The sequence below is a fragment of the Polistes canadensis genome, unplaced genomic scaffold (genome assembly GCF_001313835.1).
Source record: "Polistes canadensis isolate GaletaPanama2010 unplaced genomic scaffold, ASM131383v1 scaffold_50, whole genome shotgun sequence".
Classification (NCBI taxonomy): Eukaryota; Metazoa; Arthropoda; class Insecta; order Hymenoptera; family Vespidae; genus Polistes; species Polistes canadensis.
Genome location: NW_014569597.1, coordinates 425,993 through 441,752, shown reverse-complemented (window position 1 = coordinate 441,752; position 15,760 = coordinate 425,993). Strand labels below are relative to the sequence as shown.

Genomic DNA, 15,760 nt, shown 5'->3' with positions numbered 1-15,760 from the left:
AATTATAAATAATTCCTTAAATAAAAGTATTTACATAGATACCCTATAAAAAAAAGAAACTAAAGATTAACTTACTTGATTCAGATATTGCATCATTTCGTCTGGAATGACGAGTTTATTTTCCACCATTTCACCTTCCCCAACTTCATCCAAAATAACTTCTTGATTTGGATGAAGTTCTGGTAATTGTGCTGATCTTGGTCTCGGAGGCATAGGTGGAGACGTTCTATGTACCTGATGTCCTCTTGCAGGTTCAGACATTCGTCGATCACCGGAAGGTTGAGTACAATGTTCGCTAGGATTGTTCCAATCGTTTGGTTTACTTTGGATACCCTATATTAATAACATTCGTTTCATATATATAACATTTTTTTCTCAAAACAGGAATAATTGATATTGATTCAAATAATACCTGCAATGACATGTTTCTTGTTTGTAGAACCAGATTACTGGTAGAATACTGTCCTTGTATATGACTCGGAGGATTAATTCTACCAGACGTTGTGCTCATTTGACTACTTCTTCTAGAAGTACCAGGACTAATAGGATCGTAAAAACTCCCTGGTCCAGTAGGTCCAGTTCTTACAGCACTAATACCACTAGCCTGGCTACTTCTTCTACTACCAAAATCGGTTGATCTCATACTGCCATAATACGTACTAACAGTACTGTTGCTGTCTCTCCGAGGTTCGCTCAAAGGTTGCAATCTAAGTTGTAAATCCGATAAGCTCGTTTGACGAGCTGGAACACCACCTTCCATTTTTAAATCTGTGATCCTCCTGTTCAAGTCTCCGATATTACTCTGGGCCCCAATGCCACGAACGCCTCTCATTCCGGACACGCTAACCGGAAGCGTTGGTAAACCCTTGGCATTCAATCTTCCCTTCATTCGATTCCTCGAATTAGCTGTCGCTACCTGTTGCTGCTGATGAGATTCTATTCCACCAACCTGCGAATAATAATACTATCTCAAGATTTGACGATTCAAATGATAGATTCAAGAAATGAAAGTCGTTTAATAGTGTACATCTTTATTGCTTGTAATCGGATAATATAAAAAAGAAAAATTAGGTGTTGTTCTGATTGAAGATCTCGTTTACCATAGCACGAAGAGCAATTGGAAGATCGGCAATGTCTAAATCGTCAGGTTCTTCGGTCCATGGTTCTTCCGAAAGATTGGCTCCGTCGTTAGTAAGAGTACCTACACCAGTCACTTCATCGTTACAACCTCCAATAAGAGGACTTCCTTGTTGTTGCATCATTCCAGGTGGACTATTGGCCTCACTCTCAGATTTGACGCTAGGACTCGATAAACTCGGTGTCTTGGGATGCAAATCTTCACTTCTACTAGGACTATGTCCTCCTGCACCTGCTTCGTCGCTTCCACCACCATCTCCGCCACCACCTTTATGCTTTTTATTGGCATAAAATTCCGCTCCGTGGACTGTCTTTACGTGTTTCCTCAAGGACGAAGGGTCCGTGTACCTTTTTGTGCAGCCGGGTGCTTTACAAACGTACGGTTTCTACACAAAAAAAAATATTTATTATCACAAGGATCAGCACACAAAAATGCAAACTTTAAAAAGAAAATAATTTCTTAGTAAAAGCTAATTTACCTCGTTCGAGTGCGTCCTGTTTTGATGTTTCGCTCGGTCGCTAGCATTGCTAAAAGCTTTGCTACAACCTGGATATTCGCAGGTGTATGGCTTTTCACCTGTATGAGATCTCAAATGAGTTTTTAAATTCTCCAGTCTCGAGTATGCCTTGAAACAACCTTCGAACTGTAAAAATAAATTTATCCAATTAAGAAAAACGATCCATTTCCAATCAATTTTATTATATTTATATCAACAAAATATGTTGTCCTCTTAAAATGTTGTTCTCTTAACATATAAATGAACGATCATAATATATTATTATCTACGTACCGTACATTTGTGAGGTTTTTCACCTGTGTGCCTTCTCATATGTACTACTAACATGTATTGTGCCTTAAATGGTTTTTCCTCTCTCGAACATTCCTCCCAACCACAAACAAAGCTCTTTTTATTAGCATGTATATGATCATTGTTTATATGCTTCACAAGATCATCCTGTTGAGTGTAAGAAAAAAATCACTTAATCAATGAAAACAATTCTTCATATCGTGATAGTTAAAAGACAAGGGAATGCATTTATAACCTGAGTTGGAAATTCAAGGCCGCAGTCCCTCCAATGACAATTCGTTTCAATGAAGTCACCAGGCTCATCTCGAAGATCCTCGCTAGGACTAAGTCCTTGAGGATGGGTCGGGGGAGCAGTGGTCGTTGTATTGGTGGTTGTAGTTGCTGGCTCTCTTTTTACCTTGGTAGACGTTCTTCTCGATGATGTGTCTGCCTCCGCGGTGATCGATCTCGAAGTTGTTTCCGAAGCTTTTCTACAGGATTCTGCATTCTACACAAAATAAGAATATTGATTGTAATTTATTTTGAGTGATAACAAAATCTAGAAATTTAAGTCATTTGTCAATAGATGTATAATTACAGTATTACGATTATTATCAAGAATCATTCTAGCCAAATTATTAAATACGATTAAACGTATATTAGTAGAATGAACAAAGATCTAATTTATTTGAACGCGTATGATGAATTCCGCGCTGATTTTACATGACTTGATCGTGGCGGAAAAACAGGAATTTGTTATTATGTATAACATATATTGAATTATTATTAAGAACAAATATATTTGTACAGATAAGCGTGTCTTTATGATATTTGTCTACTGAGAAAACCGCGCCATAAAATGCAAAAAAATGCCAGAGAAAACCAGAATCGTATGACGATTATGTAAAATATATTACGAAAACATTTCACTAAACTTAGATAAGACAAAAAAAAGCCAAAAAATTGTATAGAAAAAGATCCGACATATTGCGGAGACTATACTGATTCACTTTTCTTTGTTTGAAATGTAACGAGAGATTGCAATATACGCGCATAATATTTAAACATACCTACGTGTTATATAAATACATAAAACTTATTTTTATACGTTCTATATTCTAAAAACACTGAAATTTAGTGGAATTATGTGTTTGTAATAATCCTAATTTTACCAATTAACAATGAACCCCCTCCTATGGATCCATTCACGCGAATGATGGGTGGACCCCTCCTTCTGAACACGTGTTAAATCCTGAGACTACACTCTCCAAATGTGTATATTTAAATTTTGTATTTAAATTTGAAAATTTTAAACTTGTATTATTAAATTTGTATTTAAAATAATTGTACAAATGTTAGTATATTATATTGTTTATAAATTTGTATAAGTACCTCACTCTTTGGTGGTAATCCTCCATGAGGAGCAAGGGTCGTCGTCGATGCCGTAGAATGAGGTGGTACACAAGAATAAAGTTGGGAGTGAGACGAAAGACCGTGCGCATGAGGGTGAGAATGAGGGTGTGGAGGCAATGGCGGTGGTGCAGGCGGTTGCAAAGGATGCGTGTGAGGCAAAAGAGCCGCCGCGGCGGCGCTTCTCAAAAGGTGTGCCTGAAGCTGCTGCAAATGAGGCGCCATGCCAGGGTGCATACCTAACGCTGGGCTCATCGCTATAACAATACACCCAACGGAATTCATTCAAATATTCTTTATAGGCAACATATTAATCAATTATTCTAACGAAATAAATTGTCACTATAAAATCTTTTTTATATAAATATATATATTTAATTATTATATTAACACTATGACTTCCGCCGGTACGTGTAACCGAAATTTGTTCGATCAGTTTTGAATAACGACATCCACCTCGGTGTCATTAACAATCGATAATCGGATTGCAGGCGGCATAATGTTAATTCTTTTTTTAATTTCGTCTTTTTACCACTTTTTTTAGATTCAATAGAATATCACGGTTTTTGTTATAATATATTTGATTATATGGAAATTATTTCTAATAAATAGAATAAAGATAAAGGATGATAAAAAAAGTAATAAAAATGATTGAAATAAGCATTACTATAAGAAATAGTACTTTGCACAAATTGACGATAGAGGAAGATAATCATCGAAATCGGTCTACGTCCATTCTCTTGACAATCACATCACGACAAAGCTAACTTCCGGCACGTAGGCTTAGCATGCATTTTAATTGTCGGTCTCCGGTCTCTTGTAAGGTTGTTTAAAGATCACGCGAAGCGTGCAGATACAGAATGATTTTGTTCGTAACTTCTGTCTTACTTGAATAGACGATGAATAGTCTTTCGATAATGATCGTGTGAAAATGATCGAATACTTCTAACATTTAACACAAAAACACGGAATATCTTGATATAATATCGATAGGAACGTTATTTGAAAACATACCACTTTAATCGCAATAATATCTATTTAAAGAAATCGTCTAATTATCTAGACATTTTATGTATTGAATGCAATGCATAACATTGTCGTTGCATGCTTAGCTAATTCCGTAGGTAACCTCGCCAATTAATATGTTCATCTTGTCTGTAAATAAAACGTGACGGGGATTAGAAATGCATTAGTGCTTTCCACTTGTAGACCAACGTGATATTATTTTCATTCCGAGCGCGTGAATGCTTTTGAAACGATGTTAATACAAATGGGATTATGATAAAAAATTAAAGACATATCGTAGATCTTATTTACAATGTATTGTGCAAATTTTTTGGTCAAATTCTTTTTTTGTATTTTTTTTTATTATTCTTTTGTTTTTTTTTCTTTTTTATTTTCAGAAGTTCAACAACTCAAGCGTGCTTCGAAGGTAAATTTAAAACGTGTACGTTCCTACCGTCGGTCGTAAGTGCCACGCAAGAGGGAACGATCGACGTGCTACGCTTCTTGAATTTTAATTCGTTAATAACTTCATTTAATCGCAAATTACAGATGGTCCTTAATTCGCGAGCAAGGTGGGCCCCGATTTGGGGTAAGCACTTGACTCTCGCCCGTATATAGGTAGGTACTACTACCTACTACTATACATATACCGGTCGTAATCCACTTGTATAATGTCTTCATGCGCGCCAGAACCTCAATTTACTGCTACTGCATCTCGATCATGCAACGGCTATGTATATCGTTCAACATTAAAAGCCTGGATGATTACGATGACAAGGAAGCTTTAATTTCTCAACTAAATTTCTTCTACTTGTCTTTAAAGATTTATCATCTACCTCGTATGTGTGCCTATACTTTGACGACGTCTTTTTATATGTTAATCTTATTTTCATTTTACATTTCTTATTTTATTATAAGAGATAATTGACGTTATCCGTGAAAGATGGTAGAAGAAAAATCTAGAAAATCATAGGAGTAATATCTTMCCAGCCGATAAGTGACCATAACTGCCACTTGCACTACTACTTCTCGAACCATTCACGATGGATGCTAAACTATTTGGACTGAATCTAATCATGCTGTCGATGTCGAAGCGATCAGAGTATGGTGAACTACTTAGGGCTCGTTTCCGGCTAGCTCTAATCGCCGATGCTCTTGGACTTCCTAATCTCGATGACGCTGAAACTATAACAACAAAATAATATTATAAATATACACTATTTTATCGTATAACATACAACAGGATCAAAATAAATTAATAATATTTTTACATAATATATATCATTTTCTTTTTTTTTATATCGAGATTAATTATATTTTTTGTTGTCTCTTTAATACAAAAATAATAATTTATTAATTGTGTAAATAAACACTCGCATATAGTGTGATACAATATTGAAATCTTTCCGTAATCGGGAAGGTAAGAGTAAAAGGTAAAGAAAAAGAGGGCTGATCTTGCGGGTTGAACGATTTAGCAGCGATTTGCTTTCGACCGCAGCCCAAACGACAAACCACTTTCTTAAGACCGCGGTGGCGGCTTTCTTGTACGTACACTATCGTTGGTTATACGTTTTACTTCCATACATCCCTCTCCTTCTCCTCTTCTTTTTGATTCCATCTACTTTACTCTTTCTTTCCTTCTCTCTCTCTCTCTCTCTCTCTCTCTCTCTCTCTCTCTCTCTTACGAGCGTATTCCGCAAGATAAAACCACTCCTTTTATCTCCCTCTCTCTCTCTCTTTCTCTTGTTGCTTCTCGACCACGAGCAACCCTATATAGAGAGAACGGAATCACGAAGAAGGAACCTCTTCTTTCTTTCTCCTGGCTTTCCACTTGGTTGATCGCTCGTTCACGCACAACAGGTATAGAGTTACTCGTGGCTTGGTAGTTATGCTCCTTTTCTTGCCTCCCTCATCTTCTCTCGTGCAATTTCTCTTTCTCTCTCTCTCTCTCTCTCTCTCTCTCTCTCTCTCTCTCTTTCTTTCTTTCTCTCTGTTTTACTTAGTCCTTCTATCTCAACTCTTCTTCCACTGTACCCCCATTCCGCAAAACCAAGCCACCATGCGCCAGAACGGTCTTTTATCCTTTCGTGGGTTATTAATTCGACCGGTGATCCAATTTACGGCGAGTACCAACCAATGGAAAAGACGGAAAGGTAACGTATTCGGCGGTACGTTTCTCTGTCTCTTCAACATCATGTTAAGGCGAATGGCCCTTTAACCGTCGTATCTTCTTTCCCATTTGCCGCTTCAAAAGAATCATTTCTCTCTCTCTTTTCGCAAGCCATCGCCTTTTCCCTCTTTTCTTTTTGTTTTCTTTTCCCTCTTTGTTTCTTCTTCTACTTCTTCACCTTCTTGTTCTTCTTCTTTCATCTCGATCGAGCGTGTTGTGAGCGTTAATTTAACGAAACGAGCTGCTTCCTATGGAGTCAACCTTGTCAAATATATTGCTCGGATGTTCGACAGAACATTTATTCTTTTTACCATAACAAACATTATTTCTTCTTCTTTTTCTATCATGTATATATATATATATTTTTTTTTTTATTTAAGCGTAAACGCGATAGAAAAAATTGTATACCTTGGTACAATAAATTTGTTGGTAATAATAATTTTGGAATACGATATTGAATTGATACAACGAGGAAAGTGTTAAAGAAGTATAGGTATAGTGAAACCTTGTTAAGTGTAAGCCTTGTTTTTCGCAAACCGATCTTCTCATTAATCCTTTAGTCTCAGCATTTCCCGTTACCACCACCATCACAACTACCATCACCTTCTACTGTCACGTGATGCAGTAGACCTGACCAATGATCATGATTCTTGTCAATTCTTCTCCCATAATTCTGAGATATTGTTGAAATATGAGTAAATATTAGCTTGTTCAGACATAAATATGTATTGTATATAATTAAGCATGACTGAGCGCAACTGTACTAATCGAGCGACAATATACAAAAAAACGTGTTAATGAATCGTAACGTATACTTTTGAAGAAATTTGTTTATCGATTTAACAGTGTATATAAATGTAGCTCTCGAAATCTCGAGTACTCGTATTCGTATTAATATTCTCTTATTCTTATTTTTATTCAAATTTTAACGTGCATCGAATAAATTTAACAGATATTCCATTCGTCTAAATTAAAAACATTAACAAATGCGAATATATTCTGTTTAAAAATGGGTTTTCTATAATTCTTTATAATAGAGAATATAAACCAATGTGTGTGTGTGAAATATTATAAAAATTGTGAAGATAATGACAGAGGTGGAAATCCCTCTGGTTGTTTACGAATTAAGGGAGCTTGTGTTTGACGAGATTTCACTGTAAATAAATTTGGAAAAAACGATTATTCGTCGTTGATCCAAAGTAATATCAATCGAATTATCAAAGTTTGTTTTTTCGGTTAAACTAGGATCCCTTATCTTATCAATTCTCAGAGTAAGACCCTTTTTCGTTGGATCCTTTGTCGTTGGATAAATCCCAACGGAGATTAATGAATATGCGAACGAACCTTCGCTTACCTCCTGCTATTTTCTATCTCTCTTTCTTTCTATCCTTCTCTCTGTCTTTCTCGCATCGAGATCGTGCCTCTCGACCAGGATATGCAAGGATATCCCATGAGGCCTACACGGCTCGGTAAGTCGCCGCTCTTTTCTCTTTCTCGCGAAGGGAACATGGGATTGAGACATGTAAATTGGTGCAATCGGCCACTCCGATCGACGCGGTTCACCCGATCCTACTCTGCTACGCGATGCATGCTACGGCGCCTACAGGTCTCTTCAAATTCAACTCATAATACAACAAAACATCAATTAAAAACAATCTGAATACGTTTACTTCCCAAACAGAACAAAATATTTTCTCGAATCAATCGAATTCCTTAATTAAAATGAATTACTTGATCTGTTGTATCACTTTCGTTTATTCGTTTGATCAATGCGAACGATAATTGAGTTCTATAATGAATCAAAGAAATGCATTCGACCGGTCAACGCGCAAAATAAACATATATATATATATATATAGGTGTGCATCGATAAATGTAACATAGCTAATATATATATATATCGAGTAGAAGAAGTATTGTGAGACAACCTGTAGGGTAGGCGCTAAGGTGTTAATGAGGTCATGTCGCTCCGAGTCGATTCAATTATGCAGAGGTAGCGGTTAACGAGGCCCCGTTTACCCTTTCAGTCGTCTTTTAGCCTCTCGGCCTCCTAACCGGTCGATCTCCTACCTGCTGTTAAGCGCTACTACACCTACGGCTAGCTGGCACACATAATTCCTCCGCACGCAAAACAGCATGCTTCGGCTTGACTCGACTGGCAAGTGTCCAACCTGGTAGCGATCGACAACGTGACGAAACTCGAAGAATTTGAAGACATTCCACTTTCGTTATCCTCTTTGGTATCTCTCTCTCTCTCTCTCTCTCTCTCTCTCTTTTTTTCTCTCTTCTATCTTTACTGATCTCCGAGGTATGTTTCTTTTGAAAAGAAAGGAAAGGTAAAGATCGTTCCAAGATAGTTCGGAATTACATATATCCAAAGTCTAAAGTTAGCGAGAGAGAAAGTTTTCGAAAAGACTTGTAATGTGTTAATTGCTTAATCGATCGTGAATTTACTCTGTACGTTCTCTGGATCATTTTTTAAATCGATTAGAAAAAAATGAGATAAGATATCGCCGCTTGGAAGGAAGCCCAAGAGTACGATCATCCTAGTCCAGTCTTTTTCTCTCACACCCCTCCCTCCTTTATCCTTTTTCTATCCCCGAGTGAAGAGGGAAACGAGATATCGGTGTCGAATATCGCGTACGCTTATCCTTATCGAATTTTTTCATCGCTATTGGATAGATCAACGCAAGGTTAACTTCGAGCTCGAATTCCATGGCTATTCGTAGAAATGGTCGAACGAACGGTCGAACGAACGGTCGAACGAACGGTCGAACGAACGGTCGAACGAACGGGCTCTTGATTTTCTAACCAACCTGATCTTTTTACGGTGTACAAAATCGCCTGTTATAAAAAAGTCTTTTAACGCGAATAATTTATTCCAGAAGCTCTTACGCATTTTATATCTCTTTTTATTATGTAATATACATTCTTATAAAGTTCATCATTTGTATTAAATTTGCATATTTTTTTAAATGTATCTTTTTTTCTACTTTTATATTTAATCCGAATAAGATACATAATTTACATAGTAATCAACCTATGTCTTTCATTTGTCACGACTATGATGATATTCTCAGTTATATGAATATGTCTATGTTGAGTAAGAGGAGGATGATAATTGACACACTGTTTGTTTGCTAAATTTTTAGAGGTTTTATCAATTGTCTCTCTCAATGTTCCATCTAAAAATCTTAGGAATCATGATCTGTTACATATAAAAGCTCATCACATACCTCTTATGATTACTTTACCTGTATTAATAGAATATCTCAATCTATGTAAATTATTTTCATCGGTATATAGATTTGTTTCATCGGTTTTTATCTTCTGTCAAATATTATCTACATTTTCTGTGACTATCTTTATGTTACTTTTTTGCTTCTTTTTTATCTGACCTCTATTGTAAAATTTCTGTATTATTGGGTTTATATATCTATTTTATTATATATTTTTATTAGATAAATAAATAAATAAATTATAAATAAATACTTACCGTCGATCGAAAAAGGAAACTCTGACGATGCTAATGTACTAGATGGTCCTGTTGCATGGAGTATATACTCTGGCCCCAAACCACCCAGTCCTACGAAATAAAATGATAGAGCATGTTTTAATATAAAAGCAAATGATATGATTAACATTTAAAAAAAAAAAAACCATGATGAACTTTTTTTTGCTCGAACTATGAACAAACAATATCGTGTATCATCATTGTTTACAAAAGGGAAGTAGATCTTGAAGCATCGGTAGATGGATCCGTATCAAGGGAAAAAGAGAGAATGATGATGATGATGAAGAAGAAGAAGAAGAAGTAGCCTTAACAAGAGCGCTTTGTATGAACTATTGAATATATTTTCCGCCGGAAATGCGGGCCCTTTTGATAGAATTCAACTAGAGGCGTATACCCAAGGAGATTTCAAAGTCTACGATCGTCAAGTTCCCCAAGTACTCGAGATATTGTTTCGAGATATTGAACAGAACTCGATCGAGATTGACTCAAGTAATAATTTCGTGGAAATATTGAGCTCATCTCAGTCGTCATCAAAGAATTGATTAAAATCACTTCTCCGTAATTAATTAACAATCATTTGAAATGTCACTTACGATTTTAAATCTTTATAAAAGAGACAAAGAGACAGAGAGAGAGAGAGAGAGAGAGAGAGAAAGAAAGAAAAAATAAATAGGAATAAAAATATTTGTTAAGTGTCGTATTTGGATTGTAAATAACAGAGAGAAGAGCTTTTAAACATCTTTAATAGTAATCGTCCGAGACAAGGGACAATAAAGGAAAGTGCGTATTCCCCGAGGCCGTAGGCCGTTCTAATTATCCGAAGACAAGTACAAGAGTAAGATAATTACCGTGTAACGAGGCGCTTGGACTGTGCGTGGAGGCCTGAAGCTGATGATAAAGGTGGTCCATGTAGTTGATCCGGAAGGGGGGATGCAGGCTCGTATGCTCCGAGAGGGGGTGACTCCTTCGGAGGAAATCCCCGCTGGAAATCCCGTTTCCGGCGGTCCCGCCCCCTCCAACGTTTCCGCCACCGCTCGTACCCCCACCTTCTCCTCCACCACCACCACCTCCTCCCCCAGCGCCTCCTCCTCCTCCACCACCACTACTCCCGTTTCCACTACCTCCGTTACCGCTGCTGCTGATCGCTATTGTGCTACCGGACAATCTGCAAATTCAACATTTAACATCGATCATTTTTTTTACATTCTTTCCAATAAATTTAATATTATAATTGTTCTTTTAAACGTGCATTCATTTAACATCTTTATTTCGGTTTAATTATTAGATTTCTTTTTATGGAAATAACATTGGGAATATATTATCGTGACTTACGAAAGTATTTGAACACTCTCTTACTCTATGAAATATTTTATTAATTATAATAATTATATTATACGACGCTTATTAACATTAGATGGAAGTATAACTCTCTAAATTATATAGGTAAAGTTTCAAGCAAATCGAAATATATATACAATAGTTATGATTTATTTCTTACAAACGTAAAGATTGTTGAAGCTACAGAAATATTTGAACAGAAAACTTTGAAGTCTTTAATATTTAGTAGGGGATCACCTTTGGCACGAATAACATCTTGTAAACGATCGTGCATACTCTTTACTAACTTTTATGTAATACTCGATGATATGGAACCCCATACTTCGAGTATTTTGAAATAAATCATAACTATTGTATATATATTTCGATTTGCTCGAAACTTTATTTATATAATCTAAAGAGTCGTACCTCCCCCTTCCCCTTATTCAATGTTAATAATATGTTGGTAAGTGTTGTATAATATACTTATAATAATTAATAAAACATTTCATGGTAAGTGTTCAATACTTTCGTGAGTCACTGTATGCGAGTTGTTTAAATATTTGAATCAATCTTTTATAACATTTATAATTTTATTCATTATTTAGGTAATACTATAATACTCTTTGTACGCGCAACTACTAGACTTGTAATTAATTGGTTCTTAATCATTTTCCTCGGCAAAATTTTATCCATTAATTATAAGAAGTAAAGTAAACAATTCCCGACAGTACAAGGTATCTTGTCGTATATGATTAGACTAAATTATCTCTCTCACGAAGTATTCTGATTCAGAAGATTAAGTAGAAACGTATGTTACGAGTGACAACGTTTCGTCACGCATTGAGCACAAGGAAATGGTCCGGGTCTTGTGTACTCAAAGACTTTCTTTCTTTCTTTATTTCTTGCTTTCTTTCTTGCTATCTTTCTTTCGTTCTTTCATACTTCTCCGTATATTTTTACGTAGATATATATTAGCTTGTTTGTAAAGAGTATCTAAAAAAAAAAATCGTTATCCTATTGAACGACTACCGTGATAGGTGAAATGAAATAAAGTAATTCCGTATTGAGAGATTATGTCAATTTTTTACTTTCATCACTTTTATGCAACACATTGTTACAATTATTCACATACTTTTAATCGCACTTCATTTAATACTACTTTCATATCATAAAAATCAATGAAAAAAATTATTTTAAATGCAATCCAACAACATTCATCAGTTTCCTGAAAAATAAGATTGAGATCGATATGGTAATTAAACTTTCACAAAAAAAAAAAAAAAGAAAAAAAACAAACGGACGGTAAATATTAAATATGGTTAGAACCAACGTTTCCTCAAATACAATTAATCTAATTTCGATGCGTTTCACGCCAATGAAATAAAATATTGACACTTGTCGAAAGTTATCTTCTGCAAAAAAGAAAAAGAAAAAAGAAACTCGCGACTGTGTTTAAATATTAGCCTCTCTTGCTTCCGCTAGTTTGCCGAGCAAAGTCAACCGGTCGGTTAAGCCGTTTGACTTTGCTCTCGCAAAGAGAGAAGTCCCACCTGTCTCACACTGGCAACCTCTTGTTACCTGCTTTATGTTCACGCTTCGATGTTTAACGGCTTTGCATCTTTTCTGCGGCCAGCAAACAGGATCAGGAAAGTGAGATCGCGTCGATGCGAGGATCGTAAGAAATTCTTTAAGTCGATCGTTCTTAACTCCCCTAAGAAGAGTGGCGGGGAGCAGGAGATAGGGTAAAAAAGGAAAGAGAGTGAGAGAGAAAGAGAAAACACGAGTAATACCATCGAGATAAACGATACCACGTCGTATGTACCTTCGCGAAGCTTAATTTGTTACGTAGAGAGACACGAGCCGCCTGTACACACCGAGCAAATAGGCTTAACAGAACAACCTCTCGCTTTCGAGTAAGTTTACGCTTTCACTATCTCATGAACGTGTTCCTTCTAGCCAAAGAAGAGAAGAAATTTTCCTTCCTCTCTTTCTATCGTTCTTAATTCATTTACGATCGGAGATGAATTTAATCTAAGATACTTTGCTCTTTATTTTTGTTTCATACATGTTTCATCGTTATAATATCGTACGAGTAACAAACAGAGTGTTCATTCGAATGGTCGTTTGAATTCGTAACGATTTTATATTATTACTCTTATTTTATATTATTTTATTTTATTTTATTTTTTTTTTTTTTTACGTAATAATTGTGATATCGAAATGCAAATATATAGGTATAAATTATTGTTACCAATTGAAATATATTAAATTGAACTGAAGGTAATAAAAATGATGTTATACTGACTTATGAACATAACTATCAAGGTAAAATAACGCTATTAATTGTAAGTTTTTGTATTTGTATAAGCAATAATATATCATAATAAAAAATTTTAGTTGCTGAGGAAGTCTCAAATAGAGACGAAACGTTCAACGGATAAATATATTGTTCATCTAATCTAAACCTGTCCAAAAAATAACATCCCTAAGAATCAAACTTAGTAATAATATTAAAAAATTTTGGATAAGAAAAAAAAAAAAAAAAATCTTTATTATATTAACCTTAATAGTAAGTTTCGACTTTGTCGAAAGGCACTTTGCCTGCATTGTTGGCAATGCTTAGGAATTACTAGCAATGGCGGATTACCAGCTTTGACGGTAAGGAATATAAAGATAAAGGGGGGTGGGGATAAAGAATAAAAAGGATAAAAGAGTAAAACGTGAAAAAAGAGAAGGGAGCCAACGGCAGCAGGAGCAAGAGATAAAACTCGAGTCGTTAACTCGACACGCCGGAAACCGACGCATCTATCTTTACCTACACAGTCCGTCTGCCATGGAACCTTTTTGACATTCCTGCAGCCTTCGAAGCGGTACTTTCGTAATGCCTTTCTTTAAACAGATTTTAAGTAAGACTCTTTTGATCGAACCGACCGCCAGTTAAAAAAGTCTCATGAAAATCCCCGTAGACGTGCTTTCTTGAATATTAAAATACCGGAAATGAAAATTATTCTTATAGGATATTTTGATCGATGTATTCCATAAAAAAACGATGATTTTCTTTTTCCCCTCGAGCTTCTTTCTTTTTTTTTTTTGTTTTGGGGTTTTTTTCTTTTTCTTTTTACTAACTAATATCAAAGGGGAAAAAAAGGGGGAGAATAAGAATCATGACTTTTGAAAGGCAGAAGAGAAAAATGACGAGGTTCGCAAGCTCATTAACGTGACTCGTGTTAATGAGGCAAGTTAAGCAAAACATCTGTTGAGGAGGTTTCCTTGTTGAGCCACGTGCAGATACAGATAAAGAAGATGACGTGGAAATGTAGTCACGTGTCAGGACCAAAAAACAACGAACAAGGAAGTTAGAATAGCTAAAAGACTTATATATTGGTAGGTTGGTTGGAGTTCTTCGTAAGATTGTTATCGGAAGATAAACTGTCAAAATATATATCAATCTATCCGTTCATTTCTACGAAAGGAAAATTCGTGGAATAAAACATATTTAAAATGGCGGTTCCAAGTAATACGTGGCCTTCGGGAGATCGTAAGTAAAACGTAAAAACGTCATCAGGGGAGGGACAGAATGTCGTCTGGAACCTAACACTTCCATGGGGTCTCGAGTTATGATATTTATTGCAGCGCCTTGCTGAATGCAAGTCACACAAGACTCGCTTCTTGAGAGAGTAAAGCAACCATATGGTAGATGTGCTGGGATGCTGAACGGCACGCGCTTGTTTCGCAAGAAGCGACGAAATAAGAAGACAAGCGAGGAAAGTGTGATCAAAAAATAAGAAACACAGAAAAAAAAGAAAGAAACAAGAATTATTGCCAGTCGTGAGAACAAATTTTTCATTCCTTTTTCATTTATGCTGACGATATAATAATTATTTATAATAATTTTGTATTTTTTTCAAACGATAAGAAAAATATCTAAGTAAAAAAGCTTCGAACAATTTCGCAATACGAAATGAAATTTTAAATAAGATAACGAAACGTATATCAAATCTTAGCGATCTAAGTGCAAGCGTTATAATGCGATTTCGGTTAACTCATCGAATCATCGAGAACGAATACCGCGTGATTTACAATCGCAACCTTGGCACTTTGCCACGGGTACTTTGTGCCGAATTCCAGAAAACGTTGATGGAACCATAAGCGTTAAGAGCAGACTCTATTGCGAAAAGTCGTTAAAGAACAAAACAAATTTGGACTTGCTTTTCTTGGAAAGTATGAAAGAAAGGATTGTCTGATAAAATGTTGACAACTAAATCTTAGGTGAAAAATATGAAATTGTTTATTTGGAAAGTAATGGAAAGGGTTGGTTGGTTGTTGGATAAATCTTGGAAGATGTAATACACGTATGTAGTTGAATACTAAAGGTAATATGAAATAGATTTGAGATAGTTTAACAGATTTGCTTGG

The 15,760-nt window shown here is 35.7% G+C and overlaps 1 protein-coding gene across 1 annotated transcript in view; it reads right to left on the bottom strand.

Annotated features, from left to right (window-relative positions):
• LOC106785438 (zinc finger protein GLI3) overlaps positions 1-15,760 on the bottom strand; it is an 81,282-nt gene that overhangs the window by 2,847 nt on the left and 62,675 nt on the right. Inside the window, exons 2-12 of the mRNA XM_014745916.1 lie at positions 11,086-11,189; positions 10,873-11,037; positions 10,007-10,096; positions 5,329-5,525; positions 3,318-3,593; positions 2,182-2,433; positions 1,929-2,093; positions 1,617-1,781; positions 1,101-1,523; positions 413-949; positions 76-333 (exon numbers count right to left, since the gene is read on the bottom strand). Coding sequence (XP_014601402.1) covers positions 76-333; positions 413-949; positions 1,101-1,523; positions 1,617-1,781; positions 1,929-2,093; positions 2,182-2,433; positions 3,318-3,593; positions 5,329-5,525; positions 10,007-10,096; positions 10,873-11,037; positions 11,086-11,189 — 2,632 coding nt within the window. The remainder of the gene's footprint in view (positions 1-75; positions 334-412; positions 950-1,100; positions 1,524-1,616; positions 1,782-1,928; positions 2,094-2,181; positions 2,434-3,317; positions 3,594-5,328; positions 5,526-10,006; positions 10,097-10,872; positions 11,038-11,085; positions 11,190-15,760) is intronic.